The sequence below is a fragment of the Chamaea fasciata genome, unplaced genomic scaffold (genome assembly GCF_029207755.1).
Source record: "Chamaea fasciata isolate MVZ Bird 193981 ecotype frontalis unplaced genomic scaffold, bChaFas1.0.hap1 SCAF_2, whole genome shotgun sequence".
NCBI lineage: Eukaryota > Metazoa > Chordata > Aves > Passeriformes > Sylviidae > Chamaea > Chamaea fasciata.
This window is the reverse complement of record NW_027094087.1, coordinates 111,082,507-111,101,775: the sequence shown is the minus strand read 5'-3', so window position 1 is coordinate 111,101,775 and position 19,269 is coordinate 111,082,507. Positions and strand designations below refer to the sequence as shown.

Genomic DNA, 19,269 nt, shown 5'->3' with positions numbered 1-19,269 from the left:
TACCCATGTTCTCATCCCATGGGTGCTCTGTTAGTTTTATCTGTGCCATTATACCAGCAGCTGCTAACTTTTGCCTGTCTGACATTGTGGTAGTAAGTTCCATCTGTTCATCTGCATTTAAAAAATGCAAATCTGCTTCAGATGCTTTGCTGACACCTTCATGTGTTTTCAAACTAATGTGTAATTCTCACAGATAGTATGATTTGTGTTTGCATTTTGTGGTGGTTTTTTTTTTTTTTTTAAATTTCCAAAATGTAGCCTTCTAGATCTCTGAAGGCACTTCTACAGTTCCCCTTTTGCTGCACCCAGGTCTGTCCTGTGCCCCCAGTGTTTGGAGTTTTTCTCTGCACTGTCTCTTATTTCTTCTGTTGCTGTCTTGCTGTGGTGATCCAAAATGAATGCAGTGTCCTGCCTTTGAGACAGTGATACTTAATTGTGCATAGCTTGTACTTATCCCTGTTGTGATCCTTTTTCTTCATGCAGGCAGACCTCCTAACGTGGCTTGACACCACTGAACTCACAGCAGAAATCTAAACTACTCTGTTCTTAGGATCTTTGTACTCCTGAAAATTCAGATTCAGATCTTTATTATTTCTTCAATTTCACTGTGCTCATTCTTTGGACTTTCCTATCCCATTAGTCACCTAGTTTATTATGGGTTTTAGGACTTTTATAGTCTCTCTAAAAGGAACATTTTTGCATGGGTCATGAACGGGATTTTGAAACACCATTATTATGTCTATATTCCTTATCTTTAGTTATGCTCATCTTTATCTTAATTCTTGAAAATATTCTAGTATCAGACTCTTGTCTTTCTCTTTCTCTTTTTGTGTTTCTTTGTTTGTTTTTGTCTCCATTTTTTAATTGATTGTCCATGACAGATGTCTTATTCTTCCATGAATAAGCTTATGTTTGCGAAGGAATCTTAAAGACTAATTTGTCTTTTCCAGGTTTTTAACATTTCGTTATACTTTTCATTTCAGTCTCACTTAGAACTGATGTCTCCTTAGGAAAGTAGTAGACTATTTACAGAAGTTTTTCCTAACTCTGTTTTCCTTAAGCTGAGTTTTCAGGCTTTTGGAATTTTCCCAAGACCTATTAGTCTCCCTTTCCTTCTCTTGCAACTTGATGAATGTATCAGATCTAGTTAATATGTTTTATGAACTAATATATAAAAATTATTCAGGAGACAGCAGGAGTTGGGCTGTGATTTGTGTATTCTTAGAGTAATCTCTTCTAAGGAGTTTTGCTGTGTTGTGTCAAGAAAAGTACTTTTGCTGAAGTATTTTCTCATCTGATGATGGTTTATTTCCTAGTTAATATTATCTGTTTATCTCCAGGTCTCAGTTCCTCCTGGAGCTTTGGATTGCTGGGTGTTTTTGAGCTGCTTGGAAGTCTTACAGAGAATAGAAGGCTGCTGTGATAGGGCTCAAATAGATGCAAATGTTTCCCACACAGTTGGCCTGTGGAGCTATGCCACGGAGAAGGTGAGTGAATGATGTGTTGGGGTGCTGCTAGTACAGTGTTCAAATAGAATATTTGTTTCCCTGGAACAGATGTTGTCCTTTTTATTGTGGAATTTAATACTGGGTTCTGTACATTGTCTTGAGTCTAGTCTAGATGAGACATCCGTGTTTATATCGACTTTTTCCTCTGTCATTTGAGGTCTGGGAATTAAAAGGGTTTGACCTCCTCTTTTTCTGTCCCCTGCTTTCCTCATCACTAATTTGATAATTAATCACTAGTTTGATTAAACTCTAGAATGAGCTCAGTCCGTGTTAACTGAGAGGGAGAGCATGTGAATTTCAGATCCAGCAGAAAAAAGACCCAGATTTGGATGCATTTACCATTAAAAATAGAGATTACAGCAGTCTGCTTACACAGGTCACTATTTCTGCTTCATGTTAGTACAGCAGTAATAGACCCCTACCTCCATTGATGGTGTTATCTTTGGTGGCTTGTGAAAGAGACAAATAATTTCCATTATTTCAGTTACCAGCCTTTACCATAAATGTTCTGAAGTGACCTTTTCAGGTTGGTTAAACTGCTTCCCTATCTTTTCAAGTTCCACTTACTCTGTTCCCATGAAAGAGGTGATGTTTGAGGTTGCTACTGCTTTCCACAGTTGAAAAACATTGTAAAAAGAGCTCCAGAAACTACTGAAATAGTCTACTGTGGTATTTGTGGATGTTTTTGAAGACCAACATCTTTGGAAGACTCACCCTTTTGTTTGCATAACCTGTTAAATATTTGCTATTTATTTTAATCATAGTTTGCTCATGTTTCATTAGAATTATTAATCCTCTAATTGAGCCTTTGAGGTCCTTGTTTTATTACAAAAGGTGAAATGAAATTTCACCTTGAAGAGTTATTGCTAAAAAAAAAAAAGAGGGGGATGGAGATTAGAATAAAGGAAGCAAAGAATTGTTTAAAATGGCAATTGGTGCATCAGATTCTTCCCATGCTCCCTAGATGTTTCCATGGAAGATAAGTTCCAATGTGAGCTGGAAATGTTCTTCCCTTCCATCATTTTTCTAACACAAAGGGTAAAGGGAAGAATTTTTGGAAAATGAGTAGCAGCAAGGTGGAACTGACTGACTGAAGAAATTTAGCAACTAGTGACAAAATTAAGTGGAGTTTAAAATAAATTTTTAAAAAAAGGTTAATATCCATCCCCATTTTTTATGGCGTGGAGTAATGTGACAAGCTGTGAGCTTTATTCTTTTGTGGGCTTGCCTTTATAGCTGATTGAGTTTTCTAAGTAAATTAACCAAATGGCCAATAGATAAGAGCTTCTTTAAGACAATATTCTGGGTGTTGAGCCACCAGCTGCTGTCTAGAAGGGGTTTTATGGTAGTTAACTGTATTAACACTGTTAGCTGTGCTAATCTCTTTTTCAGGAAGGTTTTCACCTGAATACAGTACTTCAGGTGAATTTGCAAGCTGCCTAATCACTGTACTGCAGACTTGCCTGCTTTTCTTGATTATGCAGTTTTCAAAAACACAGACAGCTATTAGAAATAATCTTTGGCCATAACTGCTGAACATCTCAAGCTTTGTTTGTGTTTGTGTTGAAAACCAGAAGGATTTACTCAGATTAGGTGTTGTGCATGTAGGGATCTGTGTGTGTAAGCACACGTTCCAATATCTGAGTCAGTAACTTACATGCAATTGAATTCCTTAAGAAGTTACTTTATACTGTGACAATAACAATTAATTTTGCGATAATTTAAGCAGCACAAGATGAAAGCAATGAAAATGGAACGATGTAAGAGAACAAGAGGAGTTTTATATTGATTTTATTGAAAGCAAGCATCTGCCTTCTCTTATAGCTGAAATCTCTGGGTTACCTGTGTGGACTTGTGTCAGAGAAGGGACCCAATTCAGAAGACCTTAACAGGACTGTGGATCTGTTAGCAGGGCTGGGAGCAGAACGCCCTGAAACAGGTACTCCCAGGAATGGTGGAATTCCTTCCAAAAGCTGACATTGTCTGAAAGGCATAGCATAGAAGTACATCAGTAATAAGAATTTTCAAGTTTTTCAAGAATTTTCAATTTTCCCTACATATACACACAGATATTGATAGAACTTTATCTCTTACAAGTTCTTTCAATATCTATTCAGTATTTCAAATTGCCAATGCATCTCCTTACTGAGGCAAATATAAGTTTTTCCATCAGTGCTCCACTTATCATCATTTAGGTCTTAAAAAGCAGTGGATTTGAATTAAGTTCCTAATGCTTTCACACAAATATTTAAAATAAAATTATTGGAAAAACAAATGGAGCATCCTTGATTGCATGCAAATAGATAAGTTGCACCTGGAGCTACAAAGTTTTTAGTTTTCTCTCCACTTTCTACTGGAGAAAAGGCAGGGATGGATTTTGGGGGATGCTGTTCTCAGAATATGTTTGTAAGTGACACCTCTTGTCCTGCATTTTTTCCAAAGCCAATGCATCACAGAGCCCTTACAAGAAACTCAAAGAGGCCTTATCATCTGTAGAAGCTTTTGAAAAACACTACTTAGTAAGTATGAGTTTTGCTCATTTATATTAGTTTTGTGTGTTTACACTGTAGATTAAATAGGGCCAGAGTTTTCAAAGCTGAGAAGATACATTGAGAACATAAATCTGTATTTCCATATTTTGGTATCAAAGGTTATTTCTCGCACACTGAGCACAACAAAGCTGATTTGTTTAACAGCTGGAACCCTGTAGGGGTCCCAACTTTCAAATATTTGCATTAACTGTAATATTTACAGTTATGAGCTGGAGGTTATTATCTGTGGGTATGTATACTTAGATATTAAAAAAGCCAGTGTCATGGCTGTCATGTTCTGCTATCCCAAATTCAGAATTAACTGACTCTTTCCCAGAAGAATATTGATGTGTGAATTCAGCTTCCTTTTAAATGGTTTGGGTTTGCATTTTGCAATGAGTATTACATGACTAAAGTTGTAATTTTGGTATTATTTTTTATATATAAACTGTGGGACATCTGTGGATAATAGGGTTGTATCTGGCATAGATTGATGCACAATGAGGATTCTAATATAGTGCATCCTTATTTTCTGAGAGCTTCTCTACTGAGGAGCCATTGTAATGATTTCAGGGGTTTTTTTTTGCTGGTTTTGTTTTTCAAATAGAAGATTGTTAAATAAACCAAAAAACTCTTGACTGTCACAAGAATGTGTTTGATTTTTTGAGGGCTTGGTTTGACAGTTTTTGTTGGGTTGCTTTGTTTTTCTTTTCCTTAAATAATTTTCCTTTAAAATTTCTCGTATTTGCATGTGGCCAATAAGGTTTTCTGGAGAAAACTTGAGGGAAAATGGAATATTTTTTTGAAACATGAAAACTATGTGATACTCTATTTTACAAAGTTTTTATCAAAATTAAAAATCTCAAAACATTTTGCCTGAAGATAGTGGGTTTCACTTTTGTTCTTCATTTATTTATAGGGCTAGTTATGTAGCTGGATCAGAATTAAAATCTTAAGAGTTGCCAGCTTCTCTTACCTGTTCAGTTCCAACTTGCACCTGAAGATCTCTGCTAAACTCTGCAGTAACTTCCTAAATTTAAGGAACTAAGTGGGATCTGTAGTGTTTGCCAGAGGAATTGCCATTCTTTTTTTTGTTTATGACTACACCTCTATGCAAAGGAAATTCAGATGTGAGATACACTCTAAAAGATGGTTTTCTGTGTAATTGTCATGTAAATATTACATTTTACGTATACCCATATTTAATCTTGTCCTGTATTCAGTGGACACAGAATACAGAATTAGTTTAAACTTACAGACACACCTAGGATAATTTATTATCATTTAAAAAAAAAATCTGCTGAGTTTGAAGACATTACCCTTTTTCCTGTGACAATGTGATATATTTTTTATATTTTTACATATCTGGCCAGAGATTAATAAGGGCTTTGGAAAGAAGTTGGGTGGTTGAACACAGTGTGTGTGTTGTAACTGCCAATCTCGTGAGAAAGGTTTGCTGCTGTTATTAAAGCTTAGGGAAAGGGGAGGAAGGTGACACTTCAACACTGTGGCTGCATTGGAGATTAAGCTTAAAGATGAAGGATGAACTTCAGTTTGGGAATGGAAGCAAAACTCCTTTAAGGCACTCTTGTGAAAATAATTATTCTGTTTATAACTTAGCATTCACAGATCTGAGATATGACCAGCTGCAGGAGGAGTGAAGGCGACCTTTTACAAACTGCTGTGTATTTTATGCTCAGGGCAAATCTGACTCACTCTGGCCATTTTGTTGCAGTAACTTAGTCACTGGCTATGAGTTTATGTGAAATAACAATACAGCTGCCAAAAATACTTAAGGCTTATAATGATCTCTTTTCTTTTAAACAGGATCTGTCCCATGCCACCATTGAAATGTACACAAATATTGGAAGAATTCGCTCAGCTAAGCTTGTGGGAAAGGACTTGGCAGAGTTTTATATGTAAGTGACTCTTTAAAATGTCTTAAATGCATTACCTTTGAAAAGTTTGACTGTTATCCCTGAGGGAGATACTCTGTAATTAAACAGGAATTTTTTAAAGTCTTTTTTAAAATGTAAACAAGCCCTATTTCAGGAAAAAAAAAAAAGGAAACTAGCAATTTCTTTTATCAAACCTGAATTCTCACCTCATGATTTTGCCTTTAACTGTCCTATGATCGTTAGCTTGATCCTTTCTTCTTGTGGGGAGAAAAGGGTGGGAAAGATAACTGTAAACTTTGAAACAAGTCAGAAGCCTCTTCAGGAAGCAGGCTATAGTGAATGCAGTTGTTACCTTAGCTAAATATATGGACTGCATCTATCTGAAAAAAAAGCCAGAAAACATGTCTTTGAACAGTAATCCATTTCATATTTGAGATTATCATTGCAAAGTGGTTGTTTCCCCTCCTGTTAAAAAGTGATTTTATTCCTGATTTCCAAGTATATTTTTTGTTTTTATGCCGTTCAAATCCACTGAGAAAATCCACCTCCTGCATTTTTCAGTGTCATTTTGTTTTTCTTATTTAGAAGAATTTGGGAGTCATAAGTGGGTTTTTTTGGAAAATATGTTGGGGCGTGCTTCCCACTGATATTCGCTTAAGCAGTCTGATCTCCACGTTGCAACAGATTCTCCTAAATTAACTTAAATTTTCACCAGAGGGAGTAATGTTAGGTTTAAAGACTGCCATGGAACTGCTGTGTGGTGATAAAATTTTCATTGAGGTATTCTTCTGCTTTAAAATTTTTGAGTAAGAGAATTTTTAGTTAACTGTCAGAAGCTTTAGGTAGCTTTTGTTTCCTTTGTGGGAGGTTCCTGTACCTCATTTGCTCTGATTTGGGATAGATCTGCATATGGAGCCTTTCATTGACATGGAATAATGACATTAATTACACTTCTACTTGTTTAAGTGAATTGCAATAAAGGAAGGCCAATATGTTGATCTGTTACCAGAATATTAAAGATCATAACGGTTCACTGCAGTTTATCCTGCATTTATTTGCAGTGTTCCTCCCCCATCAGCACTTAGGGAAAAGATGTAAAGAGTTTTCACGGCTGCAAAGGTTCTTACATTGCTCTGTGCTCATTTTTTCATTTTCCAAGGAGGAAGAAAGGTCCCCAGAAGGCAGAGGTGTATCTGCAAGGAGCACTGAAAACCTACCTTGCTGAGGGCTGGGCACTGCTGGTCACACACACGCGGAAGCAGCTGGCTGAGTGTCAGAAGCAGCTTGGGCAGATAGAAAAGTATCCTCTAACAGTCAGGACAGGAGAAAAAGATGCTTGGGATTATTTATCTGACATAGCTCTAAACTTTTATTTAACAGCATTGACTGCCAGACATTCTGAGTCTGAGCTGACACAGCTGAGTTGATACCATAGAGTGTATTTTGGGGGTTGTTCTGCTGTGCTGATTTTTTGTTGGTGTTAGAACAAGATACACATTATACAGATCAGCCTCCTTTGCAAATTCTCACATCACTTCTAAACACTGCTAAATTTTTCTGCTTCAGTGCAAATGCTCATAAGGAATCTGAGCCAGTAATATTGCATTCTTAGCTAAATATTGAAGTGATCATTTATATCCTCAGCACTTAAAATTTTAAAGAATGTCTTTTCACTTAGTTATGGTAAGTGACGCTGTAACAGCTGGCGGATTCTCAGCCAGGTAAATTGGAATACAATAGAATACTCCAAATTATTTAGTGCTAAATGTTGGCCAGTTTTATGCAAGACATTGTGTCTTTAACTTGCACACTGCGTGGATTTTTGTCAAATAATGAATTTTCTATGCTCATCAGTCTTTTTAGATGAGAAAAGATTGAACTGGTTAATAATGGATCATATTTTTAATAGGTCTGCTACAGAAGTATTGAGATTCTGCAGTTCTCTCAAATGATGGTAAATCTTCCATTGTTTCTTTTCTAGTGGAAAAGTGCAGTGATGATAACAGCAGGTCTTGTCTCTAAAGATCAGAAAAGCAGCACTTGAATGTCTTGTTTTCAGTCAAATTTCTAATTGCTGTAGGTTTCTGCCTCCTGTTTCCTTAACTTCATTAGTTATCTCCAAACAAGCAGCCTTTTAGCTGGTGATAATCACTTAACAGAAGAGGAACGCAAAAAATTTTGCCAAGAAATCCTGGATTTTACCAATCAGCAAGCAGAGAACCAAGGTAAGTCTGGTTCTTCTTAAGCTACTTCAGTCTGGTTATTCCCTAAAGGTAGATGGGGAGGCTTTTTCTGATTGGGTTCATTATTTTGTGTATGATTTCTGAACTTGTGTTTTCCAAAACATTTATAAATCTACACTAGTTAAGAATAGTTTAAGATGAAAGGGTAATTAACATTTTCCTCCTGAATACTGCAAAGTCTTTGTTTTCCTTCAGTTATGTTTCTTTGCTTTAACAGCCCATAATTTATTGTGTGTTGGGTTTTTTCAATTTTTAACCTAACTTTGTCTCTCACTGCTGGCATGCAAGTGGCAGCTCTGTGATGGTACATCCTGGATTTTGATGTTAGATCTGTGCCCATCCACCCGCAGCTTATTTTTTTTTGTCCATCCCATTTCCTCTCTTTATTCTTCAGTATGTTGTATACTGCTTCAGTAATGTCTTCTTGTCAGATAATAATCACAGCTCAAATTCATATGGAATACTTCCTGTAGATCTGAAGACTGCTTATTTTTGAGCAGAATTTTTTTCTTAATGATTAGATGTACCATAAGTAATATGTTACTTTAGACCTGATGCTTAATTAATTTTAGGTAATGCCTTAGGGTTGTTTTTGAAATGTAGAAAAGAGAATAAAACCCCTTGCACAGCAGAGCTGTTGGCTCAAGGCACCAGCCTGATTATTAGTTTCTTAAACTTGTACAAGCTCTGGGAAGTTGGTCACTTAATGCTATTGTGTTCTGTAGTAGTGAAATGTTCAACTTCTAATTGGACAATCTCTGTTAATTTAGTTGTTTTTAATAGCCTGGAAATGGAAATTGTAGGCTAAGTAACTGTTGGAAAACAAATATCAGCATCTTTTAACTCTCATGCAAGATAAAAAAATTGGAAAGCATTGGTTTGTTGTGAAACGATTCGTTGTTGAAAAGTTGTTGATCCATTTAATTCTGTGGATTGAATTTTTAAGAGAAAAATTTTGCTCTTCAGCAGCAGCACTGGAGAATAATAGAAACCCTGTTTTTCATCTTTCCAGGTCAAAAGGTTATATTGCCTATGCACTCCTTTGCCCAGCTGAAAACTCTGCATTTTGACCCTCCAAATGCTGTTGTCCACGTGGGTGGGAAGTTGTCCATCGAGTTGACTTTGCTGAGCCAAATGCCCATCCCTGTCCAGGTGGATCAGGTCGCCATCCACGTCCACTTCAGCATTGAGAAGAACAGCTACAGGAAAACAGCCGAGTGGCTCACCAAGCACAAAACTTCCAACGGTGTCATCACCTTCCCCAGTGAAATTGCAGGCTTGCCTTTGTCAAGGAACAACCTGCCAGCCCTGGAGCTGTCTGAGATGTACGAGAGGAGCCCCTCGGACAACTCCCTGAACACGGCAGGAATCATCTGCAAGAACGCGCACATGCTGCTGCGCAGGCAGGAGAGCAGCAGCTCCCTGGACGTGCCCTCGGGGGTCACTTTGGAAGATGGGGCTCACGTCTTGAAGTGCAACAACTTGACTCTGGAGCCAGGGGACAACAAAATAACGTTCAACATTCAGGTATGTTTTTGTAGCTGGGTGATTGTAGCACTTGTGACAGAGAAGCCAGAAATGCTGGCTGTGGGAGAGCATTGTGCTGGTGAGTGGTGCCTGTCCATTTACACTTGGATCATCCATTCCCCTTGCAGCTTTTTGTTGCTCTAAGCCATCATTGAAAGGATGCTGTTGTGTTTTCAGCATTCCTAAACTGATTTTAAATTTTTTTAAAAATGTTTCAACTATTGCTGCCAAAACTTAAACTGATAAATTCATGTGTGGTATAACGTACTGCTCACGAAGTCTGCTTGAGCTGTTGAGGTAATTCAGAATAACATCTAAAAACTTTGATGTGATTTTTTTTTTTTTCCTAGCCCTTCAGTAAATGATTGTGTGGTTTAATGTGGTTGACAGCCTTTTCTTCTCTGCGGAAGGTGGTAGAATAATTTTTCACTCGGGGGATGTAGTAAACCTTCCTGCAAGAAGCACAGATCAGCTACAAGTATTTGCATTTAGAAGATGTTAGAATTAAGATTGTTCCCATTAATCATAATCTAACTAACTTACTAGTTATCTTATCATCTGTGGAATGGCAATACAGTCATTAGTACTGCCTACTGACCTAATTTCTGAGGTTTCTCTTCCTTTCAAAGGACTGGACAGGTTAAGGGAATTTGGACCAGAGGCCTTGGTGGCTGGAAATGCCATATTCTGTAAAATGAATTCACATGTATGTAAAACTGGATTTCAGATGAAGGAGCATTACTAGAAGAAAGCTGTTAGGGACTGCACTGAGTCCTAAAATTTGGGGTTAGTGGAACCAGGATGCAATTGGAAACACCAGGAGAAGAGATGGATGAAAAGCTAGATAGAGCTCTGCTTTGAATTTGCCTGGGTCTTCTGTGAAACTGGATGATGGACAGGCTTACTTTTATACCTTTACTATTTTCCAAACTTTCCTTTTAAGAAAAAGACTTTGCATGGGAAGACTGCTCAGTGAGAATTGCACAATATAATTGTTAAAGGCATGATTACCTGTCCCTAAAGGGAAAATCTGCGCACATTATGATTTTAACAGTGTATTATTAGATAAAACAAAGAAAGCTTCTCTAGATTTGAGTTGCAGTATTTACAAATCATTTACTGAAAATACATTATCATTGTAGTAATACACTGTGTCACTTCCACTGGATTACACGGCTGGCCAGAGGATAGAAACTGCTGACAGCTTGTTTTCTGAATTTTCTTAAAGTAATGCTTCTTAAACCACTTCTGCAGGAAGACGAATGACTGTGCTTCTGTGACCCAGAGGGAGTTTGATCCTTTCTGTAGACCTTACACTGATGATTAGCATTATTTATGCTGACAGCAACCTTCCAATTTTTTCCAACCCTTAAATGTGATCAGAAAGCATTGTCTAAAGTCTTTAGACCAATATTCCTATCCCATGATAAGATTTAAATATGTGTATGTTATGTAGTACTTTACTCATGCTTTTCTGGTTTTAGGGCTAAAATGTAGTGACTTTAATGTCAGAATGAATAATACTAAATTTCAGTCTGGGTTTGCCATGTAAATAACTGCATGAGGTTTGACTGTTGAGTTGGTACAGCTTTTCTCCATAAATTGTAGACTGACTTAATTATACCCAGCATTGGTATTTATGTAATACACTTGGAAAGTGGCGCATGAAAAAAAGAAAACACTTCCCATTCCACAGCAGTCCCTAAGAGCAAATAGAATCAAGAATAAATAACAAGGTGTTACAGATTTGCTTTTGTTTTTAATCTTATCAAGAAACATCCAGAATCCCATTACTCAGGGTAGGGGAGGAGTTGGAAATTAAATATTTATGTGCTACTTTCTTGTAAACATTGACTCAGGGTGTGTGGTAGGGAGTGTGTGAAATCAATAGTTGGAGCTGGAAGCTGTGCCTTATATAAATGCTGGTAGGATTTTATTCTTGTTTTCATGAATTAGCCAAATAAGCACAGGTATTGTTTATGTACTTAATAATGTTTTTTTTCATGAATGTTGCACTTTGGAGAGGAACCAACCAACAAACAAGGTAAAATACACCCCAAAGTAACAAACTGCAGCATGGCTACTGCATTAGTTATCCTGATTATTAGTACTTGTTAATTATGATGTTTTCTCTTGAATCAGACAGCACTCTAGAGCTTCTTAGTGGGGCAAAAGGTGCTCCTTTGTGCAAATCTTGTCATTTACTCAGAAAACTGCGTTTTCTTAAATCTGCAGTTTTAATTTAGGAACCCAAAGTACCTAATAAAAACGAGATGGAAACATGCTATTCTTTAGTAGAGGGCTTGTTTTAGAAGTATTTTCTCAAACCATTCAAATGTTTTTCTTCCAAGGCCAAAGAACCTGGGACATACACACTCAGGCAGCTGTGCACTTCAGTGGGAAAGGTTCAGTTTGTCCTTCTGCACATCTACCCCATCGTGCAGTACGATGTGTACTCCCAGGAGCCCCAGCTCAAAGTGGAGCCCATGACTGGTAGGTGCAGTGGCTGTGCTGAAGCTGCTTTGAGGATTCCTCTCGTGCTCCTGTGGGACTAGAGAAAGTGTTTCATGGCTTCAGTGTTACACAGTTTGCCTTACTCTGCATTGTGAGTCTTAAATGCAACCTTGCTTTTCAAATTATCCATCATAATGTCCTGCCAGTGATGGCTGGTTTTGAACAACTGATTCCAGTGCTTGGCTCTGGACACTTTTGAACACTGATTTGAACATATAGTGTCACTGAAGTATCAGGTGTGATTTGAGCTGCCACACTGATTAGAAGTGAATATTTGCATTTGTAATTGACCCAGCTCCTTATTGGTTGTGATCACAGGATCAATTAGGCTGGAAAAGACCTCTGGGATCAAGTCCAGCCTATGGCCAAACACCACCTTGTCACCCAGACCATGACACTGAATGCCACATCCACTCTTCCCTTCAAACACCTCCAGGGGCAGTGATCACCTCTCTGGCAGCCTGTTTCAATGTGTATTTTCCCTTTCTGAGAAGAAATTCCTCCTAACTTAATGCTAGCGTCCCTTTGATATTTACAAGAAATAAGTAAGAGATGGGATTCTCTACTAGAGAGGATAATATAAACTTACTAAAAATGAATACTGAATGCACCCATTGGTTTTAGGGACAGCTGAACACTAGTTGTTGTAGTGTTTATTTGAGTGTATAAATGGAAGTTAATAGTGATTTTTTTTCAGGCTATTAAGTGTAGCAGCTGAGGAGTTAGTATGAATTTTGTGCTGGCAGGTTGCAGTGTGTGGCAAAGGAAGGACAGACATATTGAGCATAAATCAAATTAGGGACCCCTATGAAACTGATAGCTGTGATTCTGTGTGCACACTGCCATTCTTGTTGTGCTGATCATGTAAATACAGCACGTGGGTATGACTGGAATCACAGGTGTGAAACCTGTCTGGAACCTGGAGAGCTTTAAAAGCTTAGTTAATTCTTTGTGGTTATTGTATTTCACTGAACTCTGTGCTAGAGAGACAGCTCATCTAAGCCATCCAAGATGCAGTGGTTTGGGCTCTGAGGTTGAAACAAGTGGTTTCCCCACAAGTTGTATCTGAGGTGGGTTTAATGTGTCCCCTAACACCAAAACCCCACACTTGTAAGTTACTCCAGTGTGTGAGACTGTCTGCTAACAAGCCTTAGTGCATTGTAACCATGTGCTGGAGTCTGTGAACAATCCCTTCTTTGTCCTTCAGAAAGCCTTTTGGCTGGCATTCCCCAGAAGGTGAAGTTCACAGTGACCACTGGTCACTACAGCATGAAGAGCGGGGACACTCTGCAGCTCAGCAACGCGGACGCCATGCCCATCCTGTACCACCCTGAGAGCAAGGCTGTCATCTACTCCAACACCAGGGGTAAGCCAGGAGCTGAAAATTAATAATCTTTAAAAGGCTGGAAAGTTCAGTCATCCTCAGGCAACCTGTACTTACAGTATTAAGAACACTGACACTGTTTGTCAATAGTCATTATTAAGAACAATTAACAACTTCAGTGCAAGAAAGGTCTTAAATTTTCACCCTCAAAGGAGCAGTATGAACTTTGACAAACATAGCTGGGCAATTTTACTTCCACTGATGAAATCCAGAAGGCAGTGTGAAACTGCTGCATGTGTGTCCAAGGTTGCTTGAAGTGAAATTATGAGACTTAACAAGGTGCTTTCACTTTGTGAAAACTTGAACAAGTGTCATGTGATGGGCTAAAGTAGCTCTTTAGTTGGTTTGAAGTTTATTGTTAAATTGGCCTCTCAGTTCTTTCCTGGACATTAGAAGGAGCCTTTTATTACGTGGAATGTGGTGGTCACCTTCCTGCAATTAAAGAAGGATAGAGCATTCATTACTCCTGGGAAGTTAGTGTTTAATATGTGCAGATTATAGCTGATTTGAAGAGATTACTGTGGAGTTTTTTTAACATGGTTTCTCATTGCTGTTTTTGCAAATATTGCTGGGAAGTGGTTATGGCACCACATATTTTTCTCTGATTTTATTTTTTTCCCATTCTGCACATGTATAGAAAAGATCTCAGAGTCATCATTAAGGATTCAGTCTTCTGAGAAGATCACAAGCATCAGCTTGCCAGTGGCTCCTGCTTATCATGTGATTGAATTTGAACTAGAAGTCATGTATTTGCCATCAGCCACGGGATCTGCAGTGCAGAAGGAAAATACTACAAATAAAGAAAATCACAGAAAAAACAAAGAGAAGCAGAAACAAGACAACTGCATGGCTACTGTTGACCAAAAAGTAAGACGTAGCTTGATTTTTTATTATGAAATGTGTTTAATCACAGGGGTAAACACTTCACAAAATAGAAGCGGTGGTGAGGGGGATCTTGCTTGTTTGGAACTCACTTTCCTTCAAAAGACACATATGCAAAAATCATACTGAATGTTAAAATGCAAAGAAGTTGTAAATATAAGCAGAAATACACACTGTGGTTAATAAATTGTCAACTGTTCCCTTGGCTAAAACACTAACTTTTAATGTTTTAACACAGTTTATAAAGCATGGAGGGTACCTGTGTCTTTGTAAAAGACATGATGGTCTTTTAATTCCAGCTTCTGATTCATGGGAAAGATGAAGTCAAGTGTGCTGCTTCAAATTAAAACAAATATACATTAAATGCATTTTTAAAAATATTTTGAGCTTGTATTTAATATATTAAATTATTATAAAGACATTTAAATGGTAGATCTTATAGCAGTTTATTTGATACTGACCTTTACCAGGATTTTGTACTAAAATGCCATTGGGGTCCTTTTATTTTTTCTTTCTTCTATTCCCCTTCTTTTATTTATAGTCTTTAGAACTGGGTATGTCAGTTCTTAGAGGAAAGGCTGCTTTGAGATTTCATATCCCACTCACAGGCAAACAAAAACCTCTATTTTTTTCAGATTAGTTTTTATGTACTGATTTTTTAAAAAATTTTTATTTCTTCCCCTCCTGGATGCATTAGATATAGACACTTGATGAGAAAGGTTTGGCTTAGAAAGGAGAAGAAAAGCAAAATCATTGTTCCAAAGACCATTGCAAATAAGAATTGTGTTCCCTTTTTCCTTTAGGTAACCATTGATTGTCCTTGGTCGATTTACTCCACTATTATTGCATTAACATTCTGCATACCCTTTAATGCCAAGCATTCCTTGTTGTCAGCTGGCAAACGGTAATGTACTCATTATTTATTTATTGTTTCTTTCTTCTTACAAAGTGTGGAGCTGGGGTTTCATAACTCATATTTATAGCAGCCTTTTTTTTTAACATATAAGTTGAGCTTTTACTGTCTTCCCCCTGGAAGCTTGTGCATTTCCTCTTGTGTTCTTTCATGACAACAAAACAAATTTGTGGTTTTGGAAATAAGACCACAGGATGAACCCGGTTATCCTGTTTCTGTGTAGTTTGTTGGTTTTGTTTAATATGAAAGAGGGTGTTTTACAGCCCTCTTTCATGGACATGGACTCTTCCATTGTAACTCTTCAGTTTTCATTGAAAAAACTGTGTCTTGTTTTTCAGGAAATATGTGCAAGTCTGCGTACAGAATTTGTCAGAACTCTGTTTCCAGCTTTCAGACTACAGTTTAAAAAAATCTACTGAGTGTACAGATTTGCAGCTGGTGCCTCTCAACCCTGCATCTCAACAGGTAAAATGCACTTGCTGGTTTATTCAATCTATTCATCTTATGGTTTCAGTTTTTCATTGGGTTTTTGAATAAAAATCAGGTAGACCATTTCCCAATTAAATACAGCTGTAAACCAGTTCAGTTGCAGAACAGTTTCTTACCATAGAATCATAGAATGGTTTGGGTTGGAAGGGGATTTGAAGATGATCAAGTTCCAGTCCCCTGCCCTGGGCAGGGACACCTTCCACTGTTCCAGGCTGCTCAGAGCCCCATCCAAGCTGGCCTTGAACACTTCCAGGGTGCGGCAACCAGAAGTTCCCTGGGCAGCCCTGAAGTTTCTTTTAGCCTTGTCTGAATATATTAAATTGTTCATACTTGGTGCCTTTGAAAAGTATATAAGAATATACTAATAATTTTATTAAATTTGACTTTTGATTAAAATATTTTCAAAAACTAAATCAAACTTCATTTCACTGAATGTGAAGTATTTCCTTTTGAAACATTTGATTCTGACAGTGAAATGGATCCTTCCTTTTAAAAGGATGTGTGTTGTGAAAAAGATTCTCTGTTAGTCATTTTGTTGCATATTTCCCTAAGGATTTATTGAGTTTGTTTCTATAAACTGTACCAATGTCAGAACAGACAAACATATTGCATGTGTGCATTTCCCCTTCTTTCCCAGAGGAAGGAAGCAGCTAACACTCTAAACATTCTCTTTCAGGTCGTGTACAGTAAGCAATCAATATTCTTTGTATGGGAATTGAAGTGGACAAAAGAGCTTCCTCTCTCCTTGCAGTGCCTGTTTTCAGTCAGCTTTTGTCCAGCTACCTCTGAAGAACAGTCTCTTACCTTGAAGCCGTTCACTTACGAATTCCAAGTGGAAAATTTTTTTGTAAGTACTCTTCTAAGTATAGGGTAGCATATCTTAACTGAATATGGTTTCCTAATAAGTGAAAAGGGAAAATCAAGAAATATATCAGAAAAATTCTGTTTATATCGTGAGGTCGATACCTACTTAGAGTCATTGGAAAGTCAGTTTGTGAGTGACCAAACTGCAGCCTGATGTGATGCAGTGGAATCATATCCTTGCCACAGAAATGTGATGAGGGTCATAACACTTGTGCTGAATTGTGTCCCATTTTTTTTTACTGTTTTCACCTTCCTGAGTTGGTGCCATGGAGATTGTCTGCAGCTTACTGAGCTGCTTTTTCCCTGCTGGCTTAAGATTGTGCTCTCCAAAGCAAATTGCAATTTCCAAAATATCTTTGCTATTGAAAGCATCTGAGTAGTTTTTTGCAGTGCTTGAGATGAGCTCCTCTAATGAAATATTTATGGTTTTCTAGGCCATTATGTGAAATGTTTCCTCTTCCCTGTTATAGACAAACTTTTTATTCCTTTGATCAGTTAGGAGGCTCATAGGCTAGGTTGAATTCCTTTAATAGGAAGTTTTATCAACATAATGTAATCTCATCTCCAATCTCAGTGTTACCCTTTGTGATGCTTGGGTAGAAAGCAGCATCATGAGAAGGCTCTTGTTTTTTAGATCCTTTTGTCTGTTTTCAGTGTTTTCTACCAGCTTGCTGCAAACTGGCATTGAGCAACATTTCAGGTGTTTGTTTGCCTACTGGCATGTAACAAGTCTTTTTGGCACCTCTGTCAACATCTTTCTGGAGTTTTTAAAGACAACTACCTGTGTGAAACAATGGGGGTTTTCTGATAGAAATCTAAATTTTTCAGAATTAAAAATTCAGTTTTTTGATGTGGGCACTGTTATTCCAGGGACTAAGACAGGAAGAGGGATGAAGTAGTTTTGTATTACGCAGAACCTGAGTGATGTGTCTGTAAAGGGAGGAGCTAAGAAACTGTTAGAAATTGTTTAAATAGTAAGATTGGTGTCCATTTAGAAGCATTGAAAGGCTGTGTTAAAGTACAGAAGTGAAGGGAAAAAATCATATTTTCACTGCCGGTATCAAAAATAAATTGAATCAAATTTGATTTGATCTAGTGGAAGGTGTCCCTGCCCCTGGCAGGTGGGTTGGAACCTGATGATCTTCAAGGTCCCTACTATTGCACAGCATTCCAGGATTCCATGTTCTATGATTTTCTCAAACTGAGCAAGATAATGAAGTGAACATTACTTATTAAGTGATTCTTGCATCAAGAATTTTTAACAGGATGTGTCTGTTACGTAAAGTTGGTACTGTACCCATTGTCCAGTTCAACTTAAACACAAATAAAGCGCCCCTTTTTTCCTTGATAACAGCACTGTTTTCTTCCTGACAGACATTGTACCATGTGAAAACTGAAATCTTCCCGCCCTTGGATGCAGAGTACTGTAAAACAGGCTCACTCTGCTCCTTAGAGGTGTCCATCACCCGGCTTGTTGAGCTCTCCGAGGTTGACAGAGATGAAGCATTGACAGAATCAGATGGATATTGCACAACAAAACTTATGTATGAAGGTAAGAGTATTTTTCTTAAGCAATTTTCTTAATTTTTTCTTGACAATGACATCTGCCAGACTTGCTATGGCAGAAGTTCCTTTATTATGGGTACAGCTGCTTAGTAAAGCAGTTTTCATTTTGCTAGACAAAGAATTTTTTTTTTCCTCCTCATTAATCTGCCTTCCAGTGGAATAGAAATATTCTTCAGACTGGATGGATACATGCTTGAGGCCCAACTATGGTCCCCTCTGTGTAGAGCTGATTTCTTACCTTACATAGCTCTTCACACATAAAAGCTGATGGGCTTTGAGATGTTACTAAAATGCAGATTTTCAAAGTGCTCTAAAACTGTCCTGAGGGTTCTCCATTTTTTCACAGAAGATCTTCATAGTGTTTTCTCTTTATTCTTGCAGTTGTTGACAACAGTAGTAACTGGGCAGTCTGTGGAAAAAGCTCTGGAGTGATTTCTATGCCTGTAGCACCTCGAGCAACTCACAAAGTCCACATGGAAGTGATGCCGCTGTTTGCTGGCCATCTGCCTTTCCCTGATGTCAGATTGTTTAAATACCTCCCTCACCATTCTGCTCACTCCATGCAGCTTGATGCTGGTAAGGCCATTTTGACTATGTGGCTACTTACAGAAATTACTCTGCTTTTCCTATGTTCTTGTGTAAAGAGAAAAGCAAAGTAAGAAAAACACTGACAAAATATGGACTTGGTCACATATGGACCAGGTACTCACAGGTGTCTTTGCTACATTCACTCACAGTCCTAAACTGAAACTTGCTCTAATGGGAACTTTGAATTTTGGTTGCCTCCTTAATCTCTGAGGAGGAATAAGAAATGCATTGTTCTCTTATATTTCCTTCAAAGATTAGTATACAAATCAGTTGTCACTGGATTTATAATATATGTATTAACAGTGCAATAATGTAACAGTGAAAACTGTTTGATAACCCTCTAATCCTGCAGTTCCATTTTC

General features: G+C 37.7%; 1 protein-coding gene across 1 annotated transcript in view; it reads left to right on the top strand.

Moving 5' to 3' along the window:
• Nucleotides 1-19,269, top strand: part of TRAPPC10 (trafficking protein particle complex subunit 10) — a 37,872-nt gene that overhangs the window by 16,052 nt on the left and 2,551 nt on the right. The window contains exons 8-22 of the mRNA XM_066177074.1: nt 1,341-1,487; nt 3,333-3,447; nt 3,951-4,027; nt 5,867-5,958; nt 7,097-7,237; nt 8,050-8,162; nt 9,193-9,707; nt 12,059-12,200; nt 13,429-13,587; nt 14,243-14,472; nt 15,291-15,391; nt 15,739-15,865; nt 16,566-16,736; nt 18,128-18,305; nt 18,701-18,895. Coding sequence (XP_066033171.1) covers nt 1,341-1,487; nt 3,333-3,447; nt 3,951-4,027; nt 5,867-5,958; nt 7,097-7,237; nt 8,050-8,162; nt 9,193-9,707; nt 12,059-12,200; nt 13,429-13,587; nt 14,243-14,472; nt 15,291-15,391; nt 15,739-15,865; nt 16,566-16,736; nt 18,128-18,305; nt 18,701-18,895 — 2,503 coding nt within the window. The remainder of the gene's footprint in view (nt 1-1,340; nt 1,488-3,332; nt 3,448-3,950; nt 4,028-5,866; nt 5,959-7,096; nt 7,238-8,049; nt 8,163-9,192; nt 9,708-12,058; nt 12,201-13,428; nt 13,588-14,242; nt 14,473-15,290; nt 15,392-15,738; nt 15,866-16,565; nt 16,737-18,127; nt 18,306-18,700; nt 18,896-19,269) is intronic.